At 39.2% G+C, this 26,419-nt stretch overlaps 1 protein-coding gene across 2 annotated transcripts in view; it reads left to right on the top strand.

Annotated features, from left to right (window-relative positions):
- The window catches only part of GRID1 (glutamate ionotropic receptor delta type subunit 1), a 525,483-nt gene extending 514,250 nt beyond the window's left edge, over positions 1-11,233 (top strand). For both annotated transcript variants that reach the window (XM_039381152.1, XM_039381151.1), the window contains one exon: positions 6,269-11,233. In XM_039381152.1, coding sequence (XP_039237086.1) covers positions 6,269-6,697 — 429 coding nt within the window. In that variant the 3' untranslated portion in view covers positions 6,698-11,233. The remainder of the gene's footprint in view (positions 1-6,268) is intronic.
- Positions 11,234-26,419: the final 15,186 nt, after the last annotated feature.

The following is a 26,419-nucleotide window of genomic DNA, read 5'->3' as shown; positions in this document are numbered from 1 at the left end:
GAGCATGGAAACGTCACTGTTTCATTTCTCTGCTTTGTTTTTCAATTGTGTAGTATGTCTGTGCATGGAAGTGCCTCAGAGTGTGCCTTCCATCACCTGTGTCTCATGACCTCTGATACCTGTATTTTTAAACATTCATGTACGAGTCAAGAGGACTTTCATATGAATGGGAGAGAGACTGGCATGTATCCTGGTCAAGGTCAGAAGAGGAAATGTCTGTCTGAGGCTGGGGTTTGGCTCAAATTTTGAACCCCAGTCCTAATCACAAAATTATGTTATTTTCTAAGTAGTTTTTTCACAGGATGAAAATCTAATATTAGCACTTATGTCTTGGTTTTAGTCTCTCACCAAAAGATAACCTTCATGTTGTCACCCAAGACAGAAACAAACAAACAAACCAACCAGAAATGTGTCATGATTGATCACTAAGGGTATATTACTTTAAAAGCATTATTTTCTGCATATCTCCTGAGGCTTATTAAGAACTACATTTACAAACTTTTAATTCTTGCCACAGTTATCAGCACCTGACTAGGAGGTATTGACACGTTCATGACAGTCCCTCCCTGTATGAGTCTGTCTGCTCATATTGCCTACATTTCTGAATTTCCAGTTCTTTTAGGACCAGGGCCATCAATCTTTCCTTATATAGCCCAGTGTGCTTTTATTTGCATGTGTGGGATGCAGGTGAAACTTATCAGAGTTTTGGCATAGTTTTAGCATTGAATTTCTGCAGGTATTCAATCTTTTTTGGTCATTTGTCTTCCTTTTTTTGCCTTACTGGAACTGCTTCATCAGCTTGTAGCATTTTTATGTCTTCAACTGGCTTCTCTTGAACTCTGCTAAAAGCTCAGAGAAATCACAAGTAAGAACAAGAGGCCACAGGGGAGTCTTTAATAAAAATATTTTTCTCAAAAATCTTCCCTTTGGAAAATCCCAAGTGCTGCAACCTGTCAGCTGAGCAATATTACCTTTTAATTAATTGTGTTTACAGTGATGTAGGCAATTTCTGGAAAACATTAGCCAGCAGCTCCTTTTCAACACTCAGTGTGATGTCTCTTGAATTTGATCACATCAACTGACTCCAAACCTCCTAAGTAGTTTCATATTCTTTCAATATGACTGCCCACGGGCTTTTATTAGATTAGAACCCACTGCCAAAAATCCCAGAAAATAAGCTAGAAAAAAAATATTGATTACTCCATAAATCATCCCGTCTGCATTTATATCTTGCCATAATTTCTCTCTGCGTGATAAGGCCGAACTTACTTAGTCCTGAAAGGGAATGGTAGTTGGTTGCAGGTGTGGTCATGCAGGTTTAATCATTCCCAGGTAATTCTGGTGTGCATCCTTCAAATCCACTCCAGCAGGTGCCAGGGTGTGCTCTTGCTGTCAGTCACAGGCCGCTGAACCTGTCACTCACCACTGAGTGCTTGGGACGTATCAGAAACATGCCCTTCAATCACCCTTCCAGAACTCAAGCTCATTGGGAAAGAATGACATTTCAATTGGTATTTATGAATAAGATAATTTCCTGACCAGGAGCAATGTTTGGTTAGCAGTTTTCCTTAAGCCTGCAGAGGATAAGCCTGTATGTATAATTCATTTTCCTTACACGTTTCTTCCCTTCACTGATTAATTTCTTCAACTGATCTATTTGGAGTACAACATTAATATTGAAAATAGAATTATGAAGCTAGCAAAGGAGAAATATTTTATCTTCTTATGGCAACACAAACATATACATTTATCCAGTGTGGCCATAAGATGAAAAATGAATTGGCACGAAACATCTGAGATGTGACATATTTATAATATTAACTAAATTTTGTATAGTAAGTGCAAAAAAGAAAGAGGAGCAACCTTTGGTGACATGTCTGTCACAGACACTGAGGAATTAAGTTTGGAGCTCATTTATTCAGCTCTTGGAGAGCCCTCACTCAGGCTCAGTGGAGCTGAAGGCAGAAAGATTTGTGGAGAGTAGCAGTAGGGCTTCCCCCAAGGGGCTCTCTTTGGGTAAGGGAGGGCTCTGTGATACAAAACCAGCTCACCAGAGCCTGTTTTTCATCCAGCTGCCAGGTCTAGTACCTCTGCCATTCCCTAGCTCCAAGCCTCAATGTATTAATTGGTAGTATTTTATTAATTTTAATTCATTAATTTTATCATAGAGGGATGCAAAAATAGAGAACAGTTAGAGCATCAGAAACCTTGAAAATCATCTTCAATGCTACATTACCATTGGACAATTAAGGTGACACAGCCTGAGGAAATGAAAAAGAAAATGCAACCCAAGTTCTTAAAAATTATAACAAACAACTCATATTTAATGAGAATTAGAGAACTAAACACTGAGCTGAAAAAGGAGCAAAATGTCATAACTTCTAGGAATTCTTTTTCTGGCTTTATTGCCATTTAATCCTTTTTCCATTTAGCTTGTTAATTTTCAATACCATACTTTGTTACTGAATTTTCCAGAAGAACAATAAAGGGAAAATAAAGATTAGATCTACAGAATTTACAAATTCTGAAAGTTGACTTGTCACATAAAGCTATCCCAAAACATTCAGTTCTGTAAATCTTGGGATTCAAAACGGTTTTATAGTATGCAGTGACAAACTAATCTTTTCAAGGGTTTCTGATTTTTATCTTAGGGTTTTTTTTAAGTATTTGAAAAGTCATTCATTCAACATTAAGATAGTGTCATACAAAGCTTGACATTTAGTTATTTAGTTGGTCTTCATCTAATAAGACAAAGAAAAAGAGAAGAACCTTTAAAAATGTGGTTTTATTATTCCTCAGAGACAAGTTGTTTTCTATAACCTTTACAAACATTTTATTTTGACAGTGAAAAGAAGGAATAATGTGAATTCCTGAGCTGTTGAAAGAGTTTAAAAAGTTTTCTCTGATCTCAATAAGGCCAGAAAGTTGTCCTTAATGCTGAAGAGAAGTAGGCAAATGAAATCCTCACCCCTACCTCTTAAAAAGATCCCAGGCATTTACTTCTCTACTTACTACATAAAGTGTTCTGCTATAGATAGAATGGGATGTCTGTATGCAGGAATTGGTTTTTACTTTTCTTGAGAATTAAAACTTTAGCACATTTAGCATAAGTTTCTGTTGTGAAACATCAGCAACTGCAAATCCACCATTTTCTGAGGAACATTCCATATAATGTGGTCCTTAACAATCCCTGTGGTCTGGACCAGGAGATGTCTGTTAAGAGCATCCCATCTGCGGCTCTTTGTGCCTGCAGATTGAAAGGGCTAAGCTAAATATATGGCCAGGATTAATTCATGCCTTGAATTTTATGACCCTCTGAGCACAGATGCTCCAAATGAAGAGCCTGCTTCATTCACAAATTTATTTTTACTCTGCAAACAGTTAATGCTACATATTGCAACTATTGAAACCCTACTTTTCCCGCTGGCTTGGCTTTCTCCAAGTCACGTCATATTTGTTCCCATAGTAAAGCAGGATGGAAGGCACTGAGGATGTACTTGCAGTTGAAAAATTCAAAAGCAAATAAAATGGTGATGTATATTTTCCCTTGAAATGATTTGAAGAAGGCATTAGTATTTGGCAAAAGCTCAGAAAAATGTAAATGAGACATTTCTCCGAAGTCTCATTTAGGAAAATTTGTTCTAATATTTGTGCAGTTCTAACCTGAGTTCTTTTGTTTTGTTTTGTTTTGTAGTAGGGGCTTGACAAGAATATGGGTCCCAGATAACTAGAATCCAAACTAGGAGTCTCAGTCAAAGCTAGCAACACAATTTAGAAAATAAATAGCATAAGGTACCTAAAAAAGCATTATATAATGGGCTTCTGGGATTTAGCTTCCTGAGACAAAGGTATCATCACACGTGCTGGGTTTGTGGACAAGCAGAGCTTTGCAGCAAGCTTTTGTTGGCAGACAGGTGAGGAAAATGCAGCTGTAAATGGCTGGACATCGCTGTAAAAGGAACTTACCCGTGGAGGTCGAGCCCTTCCTCTCATCAGGGAATATAAAAACTTTTGTCATACTTGTCCCCAGTCCACAATTTTAGTTCAAGAAAGAGAAACAAAGGAAATTATGAATAAATCCATGTAATCCTCTGGCTGCTGTACCATAAATCCTTAATTTACCGAGCTACAGAGTTCATGAAAGAGCCTCTGAGTTATGGCCAGCTTAATTGTCTAATGTATTGAATGAAGAGCTTGATAGGTCAGGTATGGTTGTTGGCAAGAAGGACTTGATGCAGCTGCAGGGGTTATCTGATCAAGTGTCGTGTGATCCCTTTATGTCAAAAAAGTTTATTATTTTATTTATTATCCATTGATTTTCTTCAACTCAAAATTATCTGATTAGAGGATTTGGCTGAAAAACTAGCATTTTTTAAAAAAATAGGTTGTATCTTTGGTGAGGATGATTATATCCCCTGGGTTTCTGGGAGCTTCATTTGGATTTTGGTGTATTTGTGATGTAAATTAAATAGGAATTCATTTTTTACTGATTAGCAAAGAAGTTGCAACACACAGCTCAGCCCTGTAATTGTGGGGCAATAGCACTCCAATTGAAATCAATATGGATTTAGCTAAGGACATAGGTTTGGACTCAACATCATGTAACACTAATTCATTTCCAAATCCATGCAGGGATCAGCAATTCAGCAGTTCTTGAGTAACATAGAAGTGGTGTTAAATCACAAGGTTAGAATCGAATCTGTAGTTGACATTGACTGGAATAAAGGACTTTGGAGTTGACTTTTCAATTCACATGTAGAAGCAAAATTGCATAGCAGATGCCACTGGAATAATATTTTAATTCTCTCTTCTCCACCTGAACATCAGTGGCAAAAGATTATGAGGAGCTAGTGGCAGCGACACTTCTCTGTTCCCAGAGTCAAGATTTTGGTGTGAATCAGTAAGACTGCTGTTGTTGGGTTTAACAAACATCTAAGTACATATTGACCTTGGGCAGTCAGGGATTACTGGAACAGAGAATTTTCAGGTAGTCCTACTTCCTAGGTTGGGGTCTTTCTGGCTGCCTAATGTAATTACAGGTTTCTGTCAGAGCAGGGAATTTCTCCAGTTCCAGGGTTGTTGGGTGTTCATAGATGCCTTGCTGCTATTCTGCGGTATGTTACACTTATATATATAAATATATTTAAATAACTACAACTGCAGATCATAGCTGTGCACTGTGAAATGTAGAGAAATTATATAATACAATACCTTTTTACTGGCAATTCAATGCTAGCTGTTAAAATTCAGTCATACAGCATCCCAGGTGGTTGACTTTACCCTGCCAGTTTTGTTGCTTTCCAATTTGAGCATCCTGAATGCTGTGCTGAAGTGATAAACAGCCCATTGCAGGTCTTTGCTGCTTCAGGCTTAAAAGACAACTTTTTCTTCTGTATTTCCTCATGGAAGCTAAACACTCATGTGTTGGGTGAGTGGTCCTGAAAGTCTGTTGAAGAGACCAGTTTGGAAACCTTAGGCAACATGTTTTCAGAAGATGATGTAAAGACCAGCATTGTTTTCCCAAGCTCTGACCACAGACAGACTTCTTCCAGATGATGTGTCAAGGTGACAGACAGCTTACTGCTGGTCATGCAACTGTTCAAAAAACAAGTATGTGGTCCCCTCCCGAGGGTTCACAGAGTAGGTCTCTCTCAGTGCTGCTCCAGTAGGTCTATGTTGCCACATGGGTGACCCAGGGCTTCCTGATGGGAAGGGAAAAATTCTTTGCCACCACAACCCTGCCAGTAGATTTTGACACACAAAGCAACTACCCTGAAGTCAGGGGGATTTTTTCCTGACATATTTTACTGATGTGCTCTTTAGAAAATGCACTGCATAGAGATGAGACAGTGGTGAGCTGTCATGTACTTACAAGATGGTGAGCTGCCCACTGGAATTTGAAGTCCCAATTTTGCTTGTTTGTCTGACATATGTTTTTTTTCTGGGCTTGTGCAAGGTGAGCAAAGGATGTGCTGGTCCCTGGTGCCAGATCCTGTTAGCTGAACCACAGCCATCTGTTTAGCTCCAAGGAGGATGGGTTTGGCAACACAGGGCCTTCTGCAGGCTGAGATTGAGCTGGTGCTTTTAATTCAATGTGTTTTGCAGCTGGAGCTGTTGGGCTGACCTTGAGGTTTTGCATAGGCACAGATGAAATCAAAGTGATGTAACGACTGATCAGCAACTCCGGTCACACACAAGAAATGACGGGGGGGCCAGGCGGGGTTGGAGATTGTGTTTGGACTGATTGTTCTGGTTTCTTCCTCACTAGGACAAAGAAGTGAATCTGGAGCAGGTCCACAGGCGCATGAACAGTTTAATTGACGAAGACATAGCCCACAAGCAAATCTCTCCAGCGTCCATTGAAATCTCAGCCCTGGAGATCGGTGGCATGCAGCCAGCCCAGACCCTGGAGCCCGTGCGCGAGTACCAGAACACGCAACTTTCTGTCACCACCTTTTTACCAGAACAGACAACTCATGGTGCCAGCAGGACACTCACAGCTGCCTCCGGCAGCAACCTGCCGCTGCCCCTGAGCAGCTCAGCCACCATGCCCTCCATACAGTGCAAACACAGGTCACCAAACGGAGGACTATTTCGTCAGAGCCCCGTGAAAACCCCCATCCCAATGTCATTCCAGTCCGTGCCGGGGGGAGTCATTCCAGAAGCGATGGAGCCCTCGCACGGAACATCCATATGACGAAAACAAACAGTGAAACAACCAGCAGAGCTTTTTAATACAAAAATTTAAAAGGAACAAAAAAAAAAAAAAAAAGCAAACAAACTCTTACGTTTTTCTTGTATATACTTGTAAATAATGAAAGAATGAAGTGGGGTAAAAGTGTATTTTGAATATTCCCAATTTTCGAAGTAAGTAAAAAACAAAACAAAAAACAAGCAAAAATGTATGAATGACTTTGTAAATTTTGTTCTATATGAATAAAAAGGCAAATTACTTGTGGTTGTTCTCAAGTGCCAAAGAAGACCTGTTACTGGGACTGAGGGCCATACTTTTCTTTTTTTCCATGTATTTCAACACTTATTCCCTTACAGGTTTGGGTTTTTTTAAGAGCAAAAAAATTATCTGTTTCTTGCTAGAAAAATTCACCATACTCAGATCTCTCCTTTCCCCAGAACCCTATATTATAGTCAAGATGACAATTCACTTGGAGAACTTAACAGCTGGTATTAGCATAGCAGTAACAAATGTTTTAAAGGTGAATTATAACTAAAATCCAACAAACAATAAACAGAAAAAAAAAAGAGAATTTTTTCCTTCTAACAAGGATTTAAACTTCCACACTGTTTCTAAGTTTAAGCACAAGATTATTGGATTGTGTTTTTACATGTCTGCTCTGCTGTGTGGCTCTTTTTGTTTAACTTTCTGTGTTTTGTTATACATATATATAATATATATTATATATATTATGACGTATATATTATATATATATAAACACTTTGGTGAACAACATGTTTTAGGTTAAGGGGAAAGCTTTTAAGAAAAACTCCTCGGCTTTTTTTTTGTTTCTTATGTACATGACTGAAAATGGGGAGGAACCAATGGAGTGAGGCAAGGAAGAACTGTAAGGGCAGGAGATAATGGTGTTGCAGCGACTGTGCCCTCTGGTGCCATTTCTTTCTTTAAGATTTCAATGAATTTGTTGCATAATGGATGCAATGCTCTCTGTTGAAGTCATATCCCTGAATGGCAAGGCTAAGCTCATGACTACAAGCACAGCTCTGCTTTCTTTTTCCATTGATTTTGTAGAGAGAAACATTTTAATAGCCATATCTATAATTGTGGTAGAAATGGATATAAACCCCCTTTTTTTTTGTCTGTGAAACACAGAGGACAAAGATAGAGCAACACATATAGTGAATTTAATGTCTCGTTCTGCAAATATTACCAGTGCAATTTCATATGACAGAAAAAAAATCAAATCAAAACCTAACACATTGTTTCCTTCCCAAATAGTAGCTTGAATGCCAAACATGATGGCTCCCTGCTCCCCCACCTATGCTTAATGGACCATCACTCTCTTTCAAAATGGGGATAATTTAGTGTCTTCTCAAATGTATCCCTATAACTAGGCTGTAATTTCCCTTCCCAGCTGGATTTCTTCACTTTATTAGAACACTGCTATTTGGAAAAGGTTGTAGAACCTGGTGCAGCGAAATCTCTGTCTACATTAAGGTGAAAAATTCTGTTCAAACAGAGGTAGAAATGCTTTCACATCCCAAGAAAGTCAGCAGGAAATCTGGGTCAGGTTTTTTGATAAATAAACATTCCATTGACTGCTCCTAATTTGATTTGCATAATTACACAACAGGTATATTTATGGGGTGATTAAAGTCCCCAAATTTTTACATTTCTAGTTTAAGCAATAGGGAGGAAAAGTCAAACTGTGACATAAAACCAGCCTAATGGAAGAGCATACTCAGCACACTACTTTTTAAATGAGGAATATTGATGGTAAGCTCACAGAAGGAGTACTCTTATAGGAATTAATTTGTCTCTGTTGTCAAGCTGTTTCCTCCTGAAGATGGTGTGATTTTGCAGCTTGTCACAAGTTGCAATATTTACTTCAAACTAATTAAAAATTAATAATGCTCTAGTCAGCCGACCAGATTTATCCTATTTAAAGACTTGGCCCGCACAAACTTGGGATTTTTTTCTTTATTCTTTCGTCATACTTTTTCTTATCATTATCTTAACAAACCCATTGCCACAGGAAAAAAAATCTTTTGTGAATACATTAATTAGTTATGACAGAAGTAGCTGCACTAATAAGACTATGCACACACAGAAATCTGTAAAGATGCTTAGGAGAAAGCATGCAACTATTTGCATTGGAAAAATCTCTTGTTTTTATTACCAGTTTGAGATTTTAGCAGTAGTAGAGGAACACGCTCCAGAAGAGGTGCATGGAGGTGCTTGAGTAGCTACAAGGGTGCAATCTGAAAGCTTGGGCTTGGTTATACTGGATAACTTTAACTGACCTGCATTTGTGGGATAAATGGTGAATACAGTTTATTTTGGGGATTAACTTTAACATTCTTCATATTCAGTGTTCTCTTCCTGGCTTAGTCTTGCCACATGCTGTGACTCTCCTGTTTGAGTGCTCTGTAGCTTAACATCTAAGATGATCAGGATCTTGAAAGAATCAAACTACACAGCCCTCTTTCAGTAAAGTATTGAAGCATGTGTGTAAGCCCTCCAGAAAGCAGCTGCTTTATGCACAGGTTGAAGTGCTTCACTGATTAATGATGGAACTAAAATGCATATCTCGAAATAAATATGTGCCTAATTTTAAGCAGGTGAGTGAGCTTGCCAACCTCACTGGGACTATTCAGTTGCTTTAAGTTAACTGTCTTGAGTGCTTTGCTGCACCAGGGTCTATACTGTAAAAGTAGGGATCTATGATGGATCTGTCACTGTCTAGTTATTTGTTTATATAAAAGATAGCAAATCCTGTCAGCCTTGACAGGGAGCTGTTAAATCCTTCATGTGATAGTGGTTTGGGTTTAGATTATTTAAGCAAATCACCAGGTTCTCCTTGAACATAAACAATGTTTCTTTCCCCGCAACTTTCAGTTTTCAAAGTAAATGCAGAATGTATGTTTTTCATACCCTGTCTCCTGTTTTATGTTTGTATCTTCCTTTTGACAGATCAAAGCATTCACTTTCTATATAATATGTATTCACCACACACATGCATATATATATATATATGTGCAGTTACTCACAGAAGAAGTGAGAAACATAATTTCCATGTGATGTAAATGAGCATAAGTGAAAGCTCTCACAGAGCTGTGCTTATTTACACCACCTGCAGATTTGACCCTTCAACTTTTAATATCTGGCAAGTTGAAATAGAAAAACTGCAGAAACTTCTGAAAACTTTGAAGACCAAACTGTGCCCTTGATTTTCAAATGGAACTTCTCCTGACTACACTTAAAAAAGGGAATAATGTATGATCTCAACTATTCTAGCTCCTCCGGGATGTTTACATTGCAAAGGTGATTGTACATTAAATGTACCTTCCTTTTATTGTGCTCTTTTGATGATGAACTTTCACAAAACTGACATCTGTGGCACAGCACTTGTAGTGTGTCTTGTTCTATCAATCCATTAGTTTAGAAATTACTTTATTTTCTTACAAAAATGTGACTCAGTTTCTTCTATTTGCTTGCAATCCACGGGCAATCTGCTTTCAATCTGAAGAATGCGTTGCTCTTACTTCTTAGTATGTCATGTTTTCCTATTGCAATGGAAAAAAAGAGTAATTGTTCTTTCTAATTTCAGAGTTTAAACTCAATAGAACATTTTTATGCTGAGTTACAACTACATGTGTGCAATACTTGTCTTGCAAAGTAAAATTCCCAGTATCTGCCTTGCTTTGATAACCATTGCTGCACTGTAGAGGAAGCCTCAGTGAAACAACTCACTTTTTCTCAGTCTGCTGATAGAATAAAACACTTAAACCTGGGTTCTCACCTGTGTAAATCAGTATCCCTCCACTGAGTGGGTCAACCTTACTGAGTTTCAGCAGGTGAGGGTTTGTCTCTTAATACTGATCTTGAGAGCACTGCTTTCCATAAACTTGTATTCAGCGAGAGCTCTGAAAAGGAAAAAGTTCTGAGAGTCTCAAAAATGAACCAGAAAGAGGAACATTTACTATAATTTTGAGCATGTAACATGGATTAGAGTTTAAGCTGTATGCTAAAATTGCTTAGAGAAAAAATTTCTTCTTCAAATCTCTTCGAATTTTGGTATGGCTCTCCTTTAAGATAGGCTTAAGCTGTTGAGTTGGTGACAAGTGGACCACTGAGAGAAAATCATGTTAGTGGGGCAGCACAGCAACTACAGTGCTCAGACCTTGTTGTTTTCTTTTATTTTGCTTTACTGACTTGAACTTACGTTGTGAGCAGCTAAAGAATGACATAAATCTAAACACAACACATTTGGGGGACCCTGTTGGAAATTTCTCAAAGAATCCACATCCTGGGAAAGACAAGGAGAAAGGCAGAAGAAAACTCAGAAGAGAAGCAAAATTAAAGGTAAAAACAAACGTGGTGAAGGGGGAGGGAGAAAAGGGTGACTACAACTCATGTTTAGCAAAGCTGTATTACTTGTATGAGAAGCCTCAATTCCATCATACAAGCAGTTGCCTCAGTTAATTATTATTTTCCTTAATTTTTAGGAAACAAATAAAAACAGCATTTGTTCTACCAGAAACAGTTGTTATATTATTTAAGAGTTGGAATTATTTCTTTGGTGATGCCTGTTTTTTGGCTTGATTGTGACTCAGCTGGGGAAAATCAGCTTCAATCAGTGATTTGCACCCAAACCAGCTGTGGGCTGCTTGCTGGGAGATACTCTCAGGGGCTGTTCAGGTCTGCAGCTGGGAAAAATCAGCCTCAATTAGCTACCCATAAACCTCTCACTTCTCTGGGTTTGGGTCAGAGTCCTGGCTTAGCAGTATCAGCTGCACCTCTCTTTGAATTCCTGGATGAGGACGCTGTTTTGCTACTGTTCATATTGGAGGGAAGCAGAACAGAAATGTGGCTTCTTCAGGCTTGCAAGGTAACCAATAACAGAAGCAAATAATGTGTATGGTTTCAGATTTTACTGAGTTTTATTTTCTCCTAAATTTACTGGCAGCCTTATTAGAGGAGTTTTTTAAAGTTTTATTTTTAACTGTTCACTTACAGGGTACTACTTGACTGACTTTCTTTTATCCCCACTTAAATTGATATTAGATAGCTTGCTTAGAAATCAATTAATGCTGGTTGTAATTTTACATCATGTTGTAAGGGAGCAGCACCATGGGAGAATTGTTTTGTCTTTTTTTAATTCCTTTTTTTCTTTCATAGCTCTTTGGAAGATGACTCATCTTTCAGTAACTAGTTCTGTTGTTGCAGTCATAAAGCTCTGTAGTTTTGAGGGTGTCAAGGTTTCTGTCTGTTTTGGTCTCTATCACGTGAGAAGGGGGATAAGTGCTCACAATCATAGATACAGACATGGAAATTAGCAGGGTAAGGACAAAACTTAAACAAAAAAAAGAATAAACAAAATCTCTCCACATCTTGCCAAAATTTTGAGTGCTTGGATGGGACAGAATCTGATTTCTGAATCATATGCTAAATCTGAGTGTATTGTAGGTATCAGCTGAAACATTTTGAGGTGGAAATTACAGACCATGGCTCAAAATGCCCCCAGTTGCTTTCAAGAGGTTTTTTTATTATTATTATTATTAATTATTTTGTTATAATGTCATAACTGAAGCTGTATGAGAGGGGATGTGGAACCTGAGATTTTACAACAGCTGCTTTTAGACTCTCTTTCTGAAAGTCAGTGATTAATATCTTGGAGATATTTCTATACTTAAATATTTTTCTTATTTTCTTTCTCTCTTGTAAAATGTATGTATTTGTTTTCTGATGAAATTATTTTCAAAGTGGTTAAGTAGAGCCCAGCACTGCAGGTGAGAAGTGCAGCTCAAAGAACAAAAGACTGTGCAACCATGACAATGAACTGCAAAGAACAGAGATCCCAGATTTATGTAGCTTTTTCTATGTATCAGCAGAAAAAGATTTGATTTTTGTTTGTGTTTTTTTTATGTGATTTATATTGGATCAATCCTGTCAAGTTGAATACTTGCCGAAAGCAAAATATTCCAGCCCACCCAAATGCTGAAATGCAAATCTAAGCAGACACTGAAAGGTTTCCCTGTCTTATGTAGAGAAAGCATCATTTTAGGCTGCTGAAATTAGTATACTTCTAGGTTAAAGATTTAAAGAACTTGAGCATGTAGTAGCACTGTTCTGTGCCGACTTGTGGTGTAGTGTCCCACAGCCATCAGCAGCCACACAGGGAAATGGGCATGAAATTAGTTTTGGGAGCTACTGCTTCATCCTGAGACAGAGAGTCCTCACCCATAAATAAGTCTGGGATGACTGTAGGTGAAAAATCATTTGTAGTTGCAGACCCTTTTTCATTTGGGGACATTAGTAAGGATTTTAGAGGAGTGAGCTGGGTCCTGGTTGCTACCCATTGCCCTGAAAAGAAGGGACAGGAGTGTCCTGCTCTGGGTGACAGTGCAATGTGTCCATGTGTACTGTGGTTTTGCCTCTCTATAAGGATGCTGCTTTCCAGTGTTGGCTTTGTTGCTGCTGCTGGGCAGATAACATGACAGAAGAAACTCATGAGAAGTGCCAGGTGTAGACAGGTATAGCATTTACAAGCTGTTGAAATTTAGTAGTTCCCGCATTTCAGCTGCCATTTAAGAACTGGTCAGGAAAATATAATGCAAAGTTTTGCTTGGTTCTAAAGGCAGTTTGAACGATGGTGAGAAACAGTTTTTGTGAGGGTGCTATGGTCAGGAAAGCTTTCAACTTGCAGTATAGCAAACACTAATGTGGCAGTAGAGCCCACAGCTCAGCACACACCCTGTGGGGACCCTGAGATGGTGGCAAAGTGAGTGTGGAGTGAGGTGGTATTTGGCAGTGTGTGTTGCAAGTTTCCTGGAGAGCTCCTGCCTGCTGCTGTGGGGGCAGAGGAGGGCAGGGGAACCGCACAGCAGCACTAGCATGGGGAGCTGCTGGGGAAAGGGAATTTGAGGCAACCCTGGAGAGCAGGGGGAGCAACTGGAAGGCTGCAGGTTTCCAGAGAGGAGTGCTGATGATGGAGGTGAGGTGGGAAATACCCATCGATAAGGGCTGGTGAGGCCTGGAAATGGATAAAATGCTGTATTGGAGTATGAATGCACCCCAGGCTATGGACTGTGGAACATGGAGGTTGTTCGATGATGCTGTCGTTATTTACATAAAGGTTTCCTAAAATTCACATGATGCTAAATGGGAAAACTTGAGTCAGACTGGTCCTGGCACGTGGAGAGAAGAAATAGTGATTGTCTTGGGCTGTGCAGATCGCATGGGGCCGTGAGTGGCTGTTTCAAGTCCTTTCTGTTTGATTTCTCCTCCTGTTCTGTGTCTTTTGGTCGGCTCACACATCTTTCTGGGCTGTGATTAGTTGTGCAACATTTACCCAGCTCTTTGACAGGGGCAATGTGCTTTTACAACACAAGAACAGTTTCTTCTCATGCATTTGCATTCCTAGCTTTGTCTTGTCATTCATGTCAAAATGTCAAGCAGAGAAACATATGCTTTCAAATGGAGTTTCTGCAAACCATTTGGATCAATAAGGACTGTCTGCGTATTTGTAACATTTGCCATGGAGGAATACGAAGCTCTATGAATTCAGTGGGTTAGTATACCATATTTTACTCCAGACTGTAGATTGTTTACATTCAGTGACAGAAAAATACTGCTGCTCTGGGCACTGCAGAGGTCTATTCTAAAGCAAGTCCTGATTTTTGGACAGTAGAATGTCTCATCATTTGCAAGCAGCAAACACTTGCTACCCTGACAGGCCAGGGCACTAATCCACAGACATGTCACTTGTGGCTCTTGACAGCTCAGTGCAGGTGCTGATCATCCCTGGGCTGCTCTGAAGGCTGGTGTGGGCAATAATTTCAGTTATTCTGAGACAACACCTGAAAAACTGCCAGGGTTTCAGGAGGAGAGACCACCTGCCTGTGGACAGCAAGAGGGAGCGTCTGGAGTGAAGTGGGGAAGTGTCTAGCAACAGTCCATGGAAGCACTGAAGGTGAAGACTCCCCGTGCCCTGCTTGGTGGGATTTGGATGTTGAGATACACCTCTAAGGGCTTAAATGTCACAGCCAGAAAATGGTAGTGGAAGGCAGTGATAGGAGAAAGGTCTCAAAAATTAGGGAGAACCAGTATCAGAACATGGAGCAGGTTAACAGCTTGCTTGGTCCTAGAACAAAGCTCCTGGCAGGGTGTGGGTATTTTGCCATGTGAAACCATGAGGTTGGAAAAGAAGCATCCTACAGTGCCAGCTTGGATATTAAGCAGTTGGGCAAGTCCCAGTTATAAAGCTGCTTAGTTCCACAGTATTAAGTGCCATGAAAAGTGTATTAAACCTTTTATTAAGAACTCAAAGCGCACACAGTGAAAGCATGCAAAATGTAAAGTGTTAAATTAGGCTGTCAATTTAATTATTCTTTATCACTTAATCCCTTTACCTGTGTGGCTTGTTAAAGGCAAATCCTTCTCTGCTGTTTGGGGAAGAACTGCAGAAAACTGCCAAGTCCTCTGGGAAGGAGGGAATTGGGGAATGCCCTCCTGCAGGGGTGGAGGCAGACTTGAACTTCAGCAGGACTAATGCACGAGCAGCAACTGAGAGAGAGGGCCAGTGGAGGAGACAGCCTTGCTGTCACCTCACAGTGACAGCACTGTGAGGTGCAATGTCAGCAGCCAGGAATTACACCTTTCTTGAACTGGGATCTTGGGGTTTAGTTTTGCTTAAAGTTTGGGAATGGAAAATGGTTCTGCTCTGACACTCAGTCTGTGTTGACAGTACTTTGGGAGGAGCAGGTGCAACACCAGGCAGATTGGGATGGGCAGTGGGTTTACTTCAGTGGTTGGCACTTTCTTTTTCTGGTTTGACCTCAAATTGTTATAAAAATAAGCATTAAGAGAAGATAGATTAAAAAAAAAATATTTATAAAGCCTAAGGGAAAATTCTGGCTTTTTCCTCACCAATAAATTGCCTATTTTCTCAAAGACAAAAACCTATGTATATGTGGGATTTGATGAACAGATAAGATAACAATGTGTTAAGGAAAAAAAAAAAAACAAAAAACCAAGACCTGCTCTGCAGTTTCTGTGCTTCTGGGGTCTTTTCATATTAGAATATATTAATTGAAATTTTCTTTAGTTGAATTTTTATCAAAGCTTAGATTGGAACTATGTAAGCCGAGGGTCTATAATTGATCTAGATGGGAAATGCATAGGATTTTGTTTTTAAATTAGCTGACCAGTTTTACGCAGATACCAGCAAAAGTAGAAATGACTATTCCGTGAGTTGCAAATCAAAAGTATTCATAGTTGATAAAGAAACATTAAAATTTCATTTTGTTTTTGTTTTTAAAAGAAGCAGATAATTAGAAACAATTAGCATTGAATTGCTCACCTGGCTTTGGTTATTATGGGTTTATTAAGTCTTTATTGAGAGATTGAATGGTGGCATATTTATTACGTTTAGATGTCACTTGTCTTTGTTTTTTCAAGCACTAGAAAGAAATAGCTCAGGTCTTCTGACAGGAAAGAAAAAAATAAGGTAAAAATTGATGCTATGATGGAGTTGAAGACATTTAAAGTCTCCAAACTATTAAATTTAAATGGAATTTATAAGCTTAACTCTACAGAGCATCTTTGATAGTCCCTGATCAAAGCAGAAGTCAGCTCACTATTATCTTGTGCATGTCGTGTCAGATGTGTGGATTGAGATTTACCAATACCCTAATATTTGTGAGAGGTAGAGATTTTTTTGGTTGGTTGGTTCGGGTTTTTTTTTTTGCTGGTTTGTTTTTTTTTTGTTTGTTTTTTTTTTTTTGGTGGGGGGTTAGGCAGGAGCTAACTTTCATCAGTTTTGAAAATTAATTGTTTTGAAAATGTGTTCATCTTAATAATTGGAAAATTTCAGACAAGGTTTGCATCCTTCTGCCAGGAGAGAATACTGAAAAAAGGGCTTTAAATCACAATTATTAACTAAGACACCTGAAGTACTTGCCACTTTGCTCTGTCATTGGGCTGAGCCTTGTACTGCAGGTCATCTGTGGGATCCTCTCTGTTGTGCTTCAACACACAATATAGAAAGAGGTGTGTATTTGTGGAATTCTGATAATGCAAAATGTTTCAGTTTCAGTTTCATCAACTCTTCAAATACTTAATGTTTACTTATGCTGGCTTTCTATTAGGTATGCTCTATAGCCCACCTTTGTGGATCCCACAAAGATCCAACTCTTCAAAAATAGAAGCAATACAGAAACCTTTCAACACTATAAACAGCTATTCCTTCACTCTAGTGTGACATATAGAGAAAGTGCATTTGAAGGACTATTGATGCAGAGGCCATTAAATAAACTGTAGTAAATATTACCTATATTCTATAATAATTCATGCAGCTTCTGATATTGCATACATATTCTTTCAATATTTCTTAGCACATAAACACAGGCAATGTTACTTTGCAATGGAAATAGGAAGGAATATTTATTTTTATCTGTATTTGCTATATTGCAGCTATCGTTCAAAGTGCAATAATTTAAAGAGTACAAAGACTTGTGTAAGTGAACTGATCTGGCTGAAAAAGTGAAAGCACTTTTGAGGAATGGGACACAAAATAGGGTCCTTCTGCCTGTCTGAAAACCTTGGAATTAAATGTTGTGTTAATCTCTTTAGATAGATTTTTAGCTTTGCTGTGAAGTGTTTGAAGTGTCTTTTTTTTTTTTTTTTTTTGTTTTTTTTTTTTTGTCTTTTTTTATCTTGGAAGGGGAGAGACGAAATGTGCCATGTTTCTTTGGCTTTTCTTAGCATTTTTTCTTTAAGGTTGCTGTGGTAACCTGTGTCATGAAGACTGGGGGGGGGGTGGGGGGGAACACTGTAAGGTTGGACTTTTTGTTGTTTCTTTGTGGGTTGTGTAGGTTTTCTTGATCTCATGATGAAGAATAATGTCCCAAGGTCTCAGCCTTAACACCAGGGAATTATTTTGTATCTTGCGGGATCTGTCATTTTTGTGACTTACTCATAATCTGTTATTACTCAACTTCCCAGAGAACCAAAAACTTTGATGTATTGCTATGGCTGGTGTAAATGAGGATAATTTGCTATGAAATGCAATGTATCACATAGTGCCTAATTATGTCACCTCGAGGCTTGACCCCTCTGCACTGTGACAGGCACAGTTAGCAATTCTCTCAAATTTTCCATCTACAATAAAAACCCTGTCTGGTTATAGCTGAAGGAAAAGAAAATCAGTGGAAAAGGAGAAGCATTCCACTCATCCCAGCGCAGCGATGTTCTGTATGCCTACACACCAGGAATGACTCTTTGCTGGGGTTGCAGGTGAATAATGACTTATTTGTAAGCAAGATTTGCTGGAGCTGAAAGTCTGCCTTATTGCCATAGGAAGATGAGATTTCTGACTGGGCCTTTTCTTTTGTCCTTCCCATGTACTTCAACAGTCCCAGCCACAGTTATCCAGGAGAGCTCTCTAATTGCTCCTTGCTTTTCCTTTTAGGACTTGCCTGCATGAAAATCCTTTCCTTCCTGAGGGAGTGGTCTGCTCTACATTTGACATGGCTCACATAAATGATATTTCTTCCACTGGAGTCACTTATTTTTTCACAAAGTAACTTGGGAACTTAAGAATACCTATATTCTTGCTGGCTGATGTGCAGCTGAGGGAGTAGAAAAATGAGAGGGAGAAGAGCGAGGGGGGAAATTCAGCAGAAAATAAATTGTAAAATCCTTTTAAAATCTGAGTTTGAATGTCTGTGGATAGTTCTGTTTAGCTAGTACAGTTTTGCAACTTGGTTCCTTAAATACAGTTTATTATCAGCTTTACATCTAAATAATCATCTGTGTGAGCAAGATGTCTTAGCTTTTCAAGTTTTATTGTGGGAGTTATAAGACATGGATGAAGTCACAGGCTGGGTACATGTCTCTGGCTCTTTTTTGTTCTTACACCTGCACTGTAACTCAGCCTTATTTGCCTGTGTGGATTTTTTTTCTACTGGGTAGTTAAATTTGCATGTGTGAAATGCTGAAGTTTTAGTTGTGTGACCTTTTTAATTGTTTGGCTTTTACATGTAAATTGGTTCTATGTCAGCCAAATACTACCTTAATTAGAAAACAAAATATGCAGCCTGGCACCTAATGTTTCCATTAGCTTGTTTAAATAGTCTGCAAATTTGGATTTGGGCCAGACTGTTTATTTAGAATGTATTTTTAACTGGATTGTTGGTACGTAATAATTGATATATCACTGATCCATTACTAAAATATAGATGTGTTTGGAAGCGCTCTGAAACATTCCGGTGGATTTTAATTGAAATATTTACTTACATACAGCAATTCCTTCTTTCAATGCTAAATAATTAAAAAAACAAGTGATTTGATAGTATATTAAATAAATCCTATCTTTGTCAGAAATGGATTTATCTTTTACTGCTATTTGAGATGTATCCTTGAGAGTTTTTATGTATAGAGAAAGCTATCATTTTTCTCTAGAACTTCAGAATGGATACCCTCATTTTTGAAATATGAAACTGGAATAATATTTCTGATTAGAAAGCTAGGAAATACTTTTTCTTGCAATGCACTTCCTTTGAAAACTGACTAATTGCTTACCTTTTTTTTTTCCTCTTTTAGTCATGTGTAAAGAGGTAAGTTGCTGAAAGATAAATCCATTCTTAATCCAAGAAAAGATCTTCTGCTGTCTCTTAACAACTGAGTTACAGTAAGAACCACTTTTGAGAAACAGCTTCAAATGCTTTTTTTTTTTTTTTAAAAAAAGCACCTTTGTTATATCAACTGGATCATCTTTTGTGACCCTTTCAAAAGGACACTAGATTTAAGAAGTATGGTTTTTTCCTTCTGAAAGATGGAGGGGCGAGTGCAGGGTTTTTGTCCGCCCCGCTGCCTGCCAGCCCCTCTATGCACTTGTTCCTGTACAAACCCTGCTGCACTGGCCATGCTGGTAATTTGGGAGGAGGGGACTAGAAAAAAGCAAGATCTGAGTGTCTTCCTGCTCAGCAATGGCTTCCCTGGCAGGTTGCAGTGGGGCTGCCTCTGAGAGCCTCAAGAGCCCACTGAGGGTTGAGGGTGTGCAGAGGGTCTGCAGGGCTGCAGGCTCTGCTCCTACCCTGACTCGTGTTTCCCCTCGGTGTGATGTTGTGTGTCCTGGTCATGCCTGTCACTGGTTTGGTCAGGAATGCACAACTCGTGAGCCTGAAGTCTATGCAGAAACTGCTGGTGAGGGATAAATGAGTAGCAAACAGTATTGAACAGGATCCTCCTTCCTTGATCCAGCTGTACATCACTGTGGGTCCCTCACTTTAATTTCCATCTTTTCCCTGTCTGTAGACATCTCCCACCCCATAAAGCTGCTGCCCATGCTCTGAACCATGTTAGTTGATCCTTCGGAGATTTCTGGTCCAAAGGATTTGCTAACTCTGACCTGAGCCAGTCTCCCCGTGAGAAGGGATTTGAGAGAGGAACTGCCTTTCTCTGTGTTCCTTTCTGGAAGGATGTAATCATGGCCTGTCACTCAGAGCTGCTCTGTATTTTGGAGAGAGTAATGACATTTCACCACACTTCTCGAGTGATGCACTGAATAATTTTTTTTAAGTAAAGTTCTGATAAAGCTAAAACTGTTTCAAGCAGATATTGGTTTCCAGGAACCGTTATTTGTCCAGCCTGAATCAGATGGCTTTGTGGTGGTGTCAGGGTTTATTTCAAACAACTGTATAAAGGCGGCAGCCTAGTTAAAGCCCTTACAGCAGACTTCGGAAGCTCTTATTTCCAGGAGATGAATGTGTGTGTGCTAAGGACTGGAGCCCAGGGGATCACTGATGTTGCGTGTTCCCCCTAGTGTAGTATTTAAATCCTAAATTGAAGCCTGACAGTTTGGGTTGCACAGCTTTGAGCTAAGATTGGCCTGTACAACTGGGGAGAAAATGGGTTTGTTTCACATGGCTTCAGTGACTTATGTTGATGGGTTACCTGCGTGCCTTCAAAATGAACGTGTGGCAGAGGTGGATTGTCGTGGTGAGAACACGCTGTTTTACTGCTAGATGGAGGTCTCTGACAGGAGTGTGCAAGGGTAATGATCCTTCTGTGCCCCTGTGAGTTTCCAGCTGGAATCCAACCCACACCTCACTTTGTGCTGCTGAGTCAAGAGTGGCCAAGGGCACTGAGGTAGAGAAAATGGCAAGCAGCACATTTGTTCCTTGATGGTCATCTTGAGGAAGGATTTTTTTGTCGGGTGCTGCTGAAAATCTGAGAAGGCTAGAAAGTGGTTTTGTTTTCCTTATAGGCTGCTTAGATTTGAAGCTTCTTCCCCTTCCTACCTTGCATATCTTGCTATCCTTTTAGCTATTGTCACTAAAGTGTTTTCTTTGTTAAATAAAAGCCTTAAATGGTTTGTGAGTTTAGGGTAAACCCTTTCCAGTTCCTAGGCAAGTATTTTTATTTGTACCAGTAGCTAATCTGAGGAATAAAGCCTCTTTCATGACAGCTGTTGCTGAAGACTCCCTGCCCTGGTCTACAAAGCAGTGATTCTTATGGAAGGAAGGTGAAACATTTTTAGTCAAATATAATGACAAGTTCATTCCAGAATATCAGAAATTGTCCTCTGCAGTATTGCCTCTGTTGCCTACCAAAGTCACCAGATTGTTTTCGTTTGAGGCATGTCTAAAAGGTTATAAGCTTTATGCTATAAAGGTTAATTATGGGGGAGCTGGATGTGGGAACCATCTTCTACTTGGAACGAAAAACCAAAATGCTGCCTTCATAGCTTGTTAACTGCTGTAACCTCCCTGTCCTGGCCAAGGTAAAGAATCATTGCCCCATCTGTCACTTGGTTTGGCTCCAGTTTCCTTTCTAGCTAGAAATAGTTCATAGATGTTGCTCTCTCTATCCCAGTGCAGCTCTCTATGGCAAAGTTGGCCCTCCTGGTCACTGAGGAAGCTGATTGTTAATGGGGAGAGAGATATGTATATTAAAATATATGTATTTAAGTTTTTTCAGGGTGATCTTGTTGAAAGGATTTCCATGTTGGCTGTGAAGTCTGGCCTTTTATGGGATTCAGAGTCCCCCCCATAGGCTAGGGACTAAGAAAATAGTGGGTTACTTTCATAGGCTAAGAACTAAGAAAATACAACCATCCCTATTATACATAGAGCCAGTATAGTATTATGAGTTATCATAGTTCTTAAACATGAAAAAAAAAACAATTTCTGTGTAAAATGAGGAAAAATGCCCTGGAGGATTATACAAATAGAGGTTTCAGCTCTTGCCTCAGAAGGTAAAAGAGTGAAACTATAGCTGAGTTACCTTCTGTTCACATATGCCAGTGGTTAACTGAATCTGAGGTCATTTAAGAGCAGGCCAAGACTTGGCACCAGCATCTCTAATTCAGCTTGGTGTTTCTGGGAGGCACTATCTTTTTGTAAGAAACTTGTTTCCTGGAGAAGGGAGCAATTAATAACTAATATTCTGCTTATATAGAAGCCAAAGAGTGAGTGTTAAAATTCCCTAAGCAGGTTCTGTATTCAAGTCCCTCTGTTGGTGTAGCACTTTCTGTCTACCTTTATCAATCATTTATTTGCTCTGGAAGAAAAAAGACTCCCAACAATCTCTCTGGAAGTCCTTCTTCAGCCAGGATTTACAATCTTTGGTAGATTCCCAGCACCAGTGTGCTCTTTCTTAAATGAATCTTAAAGGGCTCATTTCCTTAGTTATATTCCCATTTTATTTAATTACACTTCCTGAAGAGAAGCCATTCTATTTTATGTTTAACACTGCTGTATGCATGGGAAGCGAGAGGGGTATGGAGCTGGGAAAAGTCTATTGCAATTAAGCTTTTTGTGACAGTAATGAAGCTGTGACCATACCACCATGATACCTGGAAAATACATTTCTGTAACAGTATTTTATTTGATTTTGTTCTGTGAAATCATTTTATAAAAAATACTTATTTAAGTATTTTTAAAAAGTAATGCTTTTTTATTTTTTCCCCAAGGTTTTACTTGCTGCAAAATTTTCTTTGGTTATAACTCATCTGTCTGAAAAGCTTGAAATTACTTAGCTGAAACAAGTCTTTCTCTGTATCCAGTGGGGAATTTAGTGTTTCCTCCAAGAGAGACTGTTTTTAACCTTTTATTGCAAGCAAGCAGGCCAGTTAAGAGGAAGAGAACTGATTTTTGGGATGTAGCATCTCCAGATTTCCAGGATAAAGTTCCCTCTGTATGAATGGGTGGTGGAAGCAGTAGTTTTTCTTGGTATCTCTTAAATACCCATTATGACTTCTGCAGCTATTCTGTGCCCCTTCTCTAAGGTGGTAGCTTGGCCTGCTCTGTGCAAGGTAAGAGTATTGCTGCTTCCCTGTTTTCTTAAGAGTGTCTCAGCTGGGCTCCAGAGCCAAGCTTAGTGCAATAAACCTTCATTTCTTAGACAGGTAAAAGTATTGATAGGTACAAGTGGTTGCAAACTAGAGGTAAAAAGGGTCGAATTGGTTGTATAGCTGTAGCAGTTAACATCGGAGTAAAAGACAAAAGAAACAGCAAATCCATGGTCTTTACCAGGCTGGTAGCTCTTGCAGCCTCCCCAGCAGTGCATGCTCTCACTTAGTCTCAGCCCTAACAGGTATTGATCAACAAAATTACTTTTCAAGGTCATGGCTCTGGACAGAACCTCGCACCAGAGATAAGCAGCACCTGCTTCACGGGCAGAGCGATGCCCAAGATACCCCGTGAGAAGTGCAGCTCTGGCAGCCAGGGAGGCTGTGACCTGCCTTGGCAATGCTGGAGGATCCTGAGCAGGGATCAAGTCACTTCAATCCCATGGCTTTGTTAATTTGAGCTGCATGGAGTAACCCAAGATTTATCAGAATTTCAAGGGACCGTTTTGACCTCTTTTTTTTTTTGTGATGTTGGCTTTTTTTCCCCCCAGATTTTATTTTTAAAGTGAGATTCTGGGAGTGGTTTGGTTTTCTTGCTGTTTATTTTGTTTTATTTTTATTTGGTTTTGGGTTTTCTTCTTTTGTGCATATTTGTCTTTACATGAACTACTTGATAATTTAACTCATGGTCAAATTTTTTTCTTCTGAAAGTCTTACAAGTTCATTGAAGAATTTTTAAAATGAATGGTGCCTATGTGAAATTTGGGGTTAAGTTTAATCACTACTGGAAGTCTTTTCCTACAGTTAAAATGGGGAACAAATCCAGTTTTCTTAGAATGCAAAGTATTGGAAAAATTATATCAGAGATGCTAGTTTTTTCCTGTACTGATAGTTAACAATAGGACTGAAATAAAAGAAACACGGGTGGAATATTTTCTGTCCAGTAAACCTTCTTTCTGAATGAATGACAAAACCTCTTCATCACTGAGGGCAGCTGAACCACATGGGAAAAGACACTGGAGTCATTTTTGGAGATGGAATAGCTGCTTCCAAGTAAATGGAACAGATACCTGGTTAATGGTAGCAAACATCTCAGAACTTAATTACTAAAGCTTATGGTTTGGGAGTCACCCAAGCACACTCTTTTGGGATGCTGTAAAACCTGGAGCCTAAACTATTTTCTGGTTTCCCTGGAAAATCACAGTGATGTCACCAACCTTTGCACAGAAAACATTTTTAAATGAGTCCAAACTTCTTTAAGTTCTCTTCTGTTGGGTGAGATGGATATATGATGAAAAATCAGTCATTAGAAAGGAAGAGAACTAGAAAGTCACCTGATGGTCAGCATTTGTTGTAAACTCTGATTGCTTCACTTTGAAGTGAGAGACTGTGACTGTGCAGTAAATGGCAAGGAGATCCTTCAGTGTTAACCACATTACTTTTGATGAAAGAAGATGGCAAAAAATGAAGGTGTACCAAGTTCAGCTTCATTCAGAAACTGTCTTATTAGGTTTTGGGGTTGGATTTAGGCTTAATGCACTACTAGTGTGTTAAACCATTTGTTAGCCCTAATTCTGGACAGTAATCTGTTTTCTGGGGCAAGCTGGTGCATCTCTAATGATGTTGTAATTATTACTCAGCCCTACAGGGTATTGGTGTCTGCAGTAGGAAATGGAGTTCTTGGGGCCTCCCAGCATCCCCAAACCAGCTTATTTCCTTCTGTATGCCTGCCCTGTGAACATCAGGGCTAGAGCTGGAAGGCTTGAGCAGCTTTATAAGCACACTTCCACTTATGTGTGACAGAAAATAAGACGACACGTAATCAATTTACTCCTCTGGTGCGAAGAAATAATAGGTTGCAACTGGTTACCATTTTCTAATGATCTCTGAGCATTGAAAGAGTCATCAGCTTTGTTCCGTGTAATTGCATTCTTTAAATGTGGCTATTTGTGGTAGATTATAGCTTGCAACTACAAATGCATTTGAGTAGACAGCAGATGAAGTCTATCGGTTCTCCTTTCAGCTTTCTTGGTTTTAGTGAAGTGGAAGCTGGCTTGCTTCCATGAGCAGAGGTAAACAATGGCTGAGGTGCACTTCGATTCCACAAAATACATCCTATTTTCTTGGTCCGATTCTGCTATTTCTGGAGTTATGTAACTACAGAAACTTCAGTTTCTGCTGCTGTGAAATACTTCTCAGAAAATTGCAGAATTAGCAAGGAACTCCTTGTAAAACATTCAAGCATCATTTCCTATTTTATGCAACATTTAAAATAAAATACAGGAAAAAAAAAAGGCAGAGTTCCTGTATAATAGCTCCTCATAGTTGCGGAAGGTCTTCGCTATAGCCTGTATCATGCTGAAGTCAATACTGATTCTATTTTCAGTGCATCAGGTAACTTATGAACCCAAAGAGCAGAAGCTGCCATTTTTAAACTTTAGTTCTTACGCAGTAATATGGGCTAGTTAGCTATTTTTTCCAATTTGTTATAAGACTTGAGTGGTAATTCAGTCTTCATGCTAGCTTAATCTTCAGCTCAGCGACTGCCAATTACTAACAGAAACACGGTGATGCTGCTTTAGCAATTATGATCTCAAGGTCAAACAGGAATGAGAAGTGACCACTCTTGTTTCAAGGTGCCCAGGCCTGAGATCTGTAGAAGTCAATTCCAAACACTGATCTTACTTCACTGACAAAGAACCATACCCTTCAATCTTTCCCAAAATCTTAAAGACCTCTTCTGCTCTACTTTTGCAATCCTTTTTAATACTAGGTAGATAGGTCCAGATGGAAAACATGGGACTGTTTCATACTGAGTTCATGGTGAAACTCTTCCCCAAAAGTAATCTTTTTACCTGTGCATGTGTACACGCACTTTCACACAGTATATTTAAAACAAGGGGAACATGGCAGTTCTTTAAGTACATGCAGGAAGAAACAATTAATACACCTCACTTGAAACTGTCTTGCATAAAGGAAAAATGAAATAGGGCTTCTCACAGAAAAAGGGTCCTTTTCTCTTTTCACTAAAAAGTAGAGGAGATGTCAAATGAAATCCCCATTTGTTTATTTTCACATGCCAAGGGGTGTTGACTCCCTGAAAACAGGCATCTCTCCACACGATCTGTGTCTCCTTCTTTGATTAGAAATGACCTTGGTTCGCAGCCAGGAGATTTGCTTTTCCTCAGAAAGGGAGGCTAATTTTCTACAGCTCTAAAGTTCCTCTGAAAATCATCCCTGTTTTTCTGTGCAGAAGCACTTATATTAGGAAGGGCAAGCTACTTGAGAATTCAAAGGAAACTATACTAGTGTCATCAAAAAGGAGGAACTCAATGACTCTTTTATTGGGGTAGGAGAAAAACCCCAAA

Source organism: Pipra filicauda, unplaced genomic scaffold (assembly GCF_003945595.2).
Source record: "Pipra filicauda isolate LSUMZ 115617 unplaced genomic scaffold, ASM394559v2 scaffold214_size1419223_pilon, whole genome shotgun sequence".
Taxonomy (NCBI): Eukaryota; Metazoa; Chordata; class Aves; order Passeriformes; family Pipridae; genus Pipra; species Pipra filicauda.
Note: the sequence above shows the minus strand (reverse complement) of the source record. Positions and strands in the feature narration are given on the sequence as shown.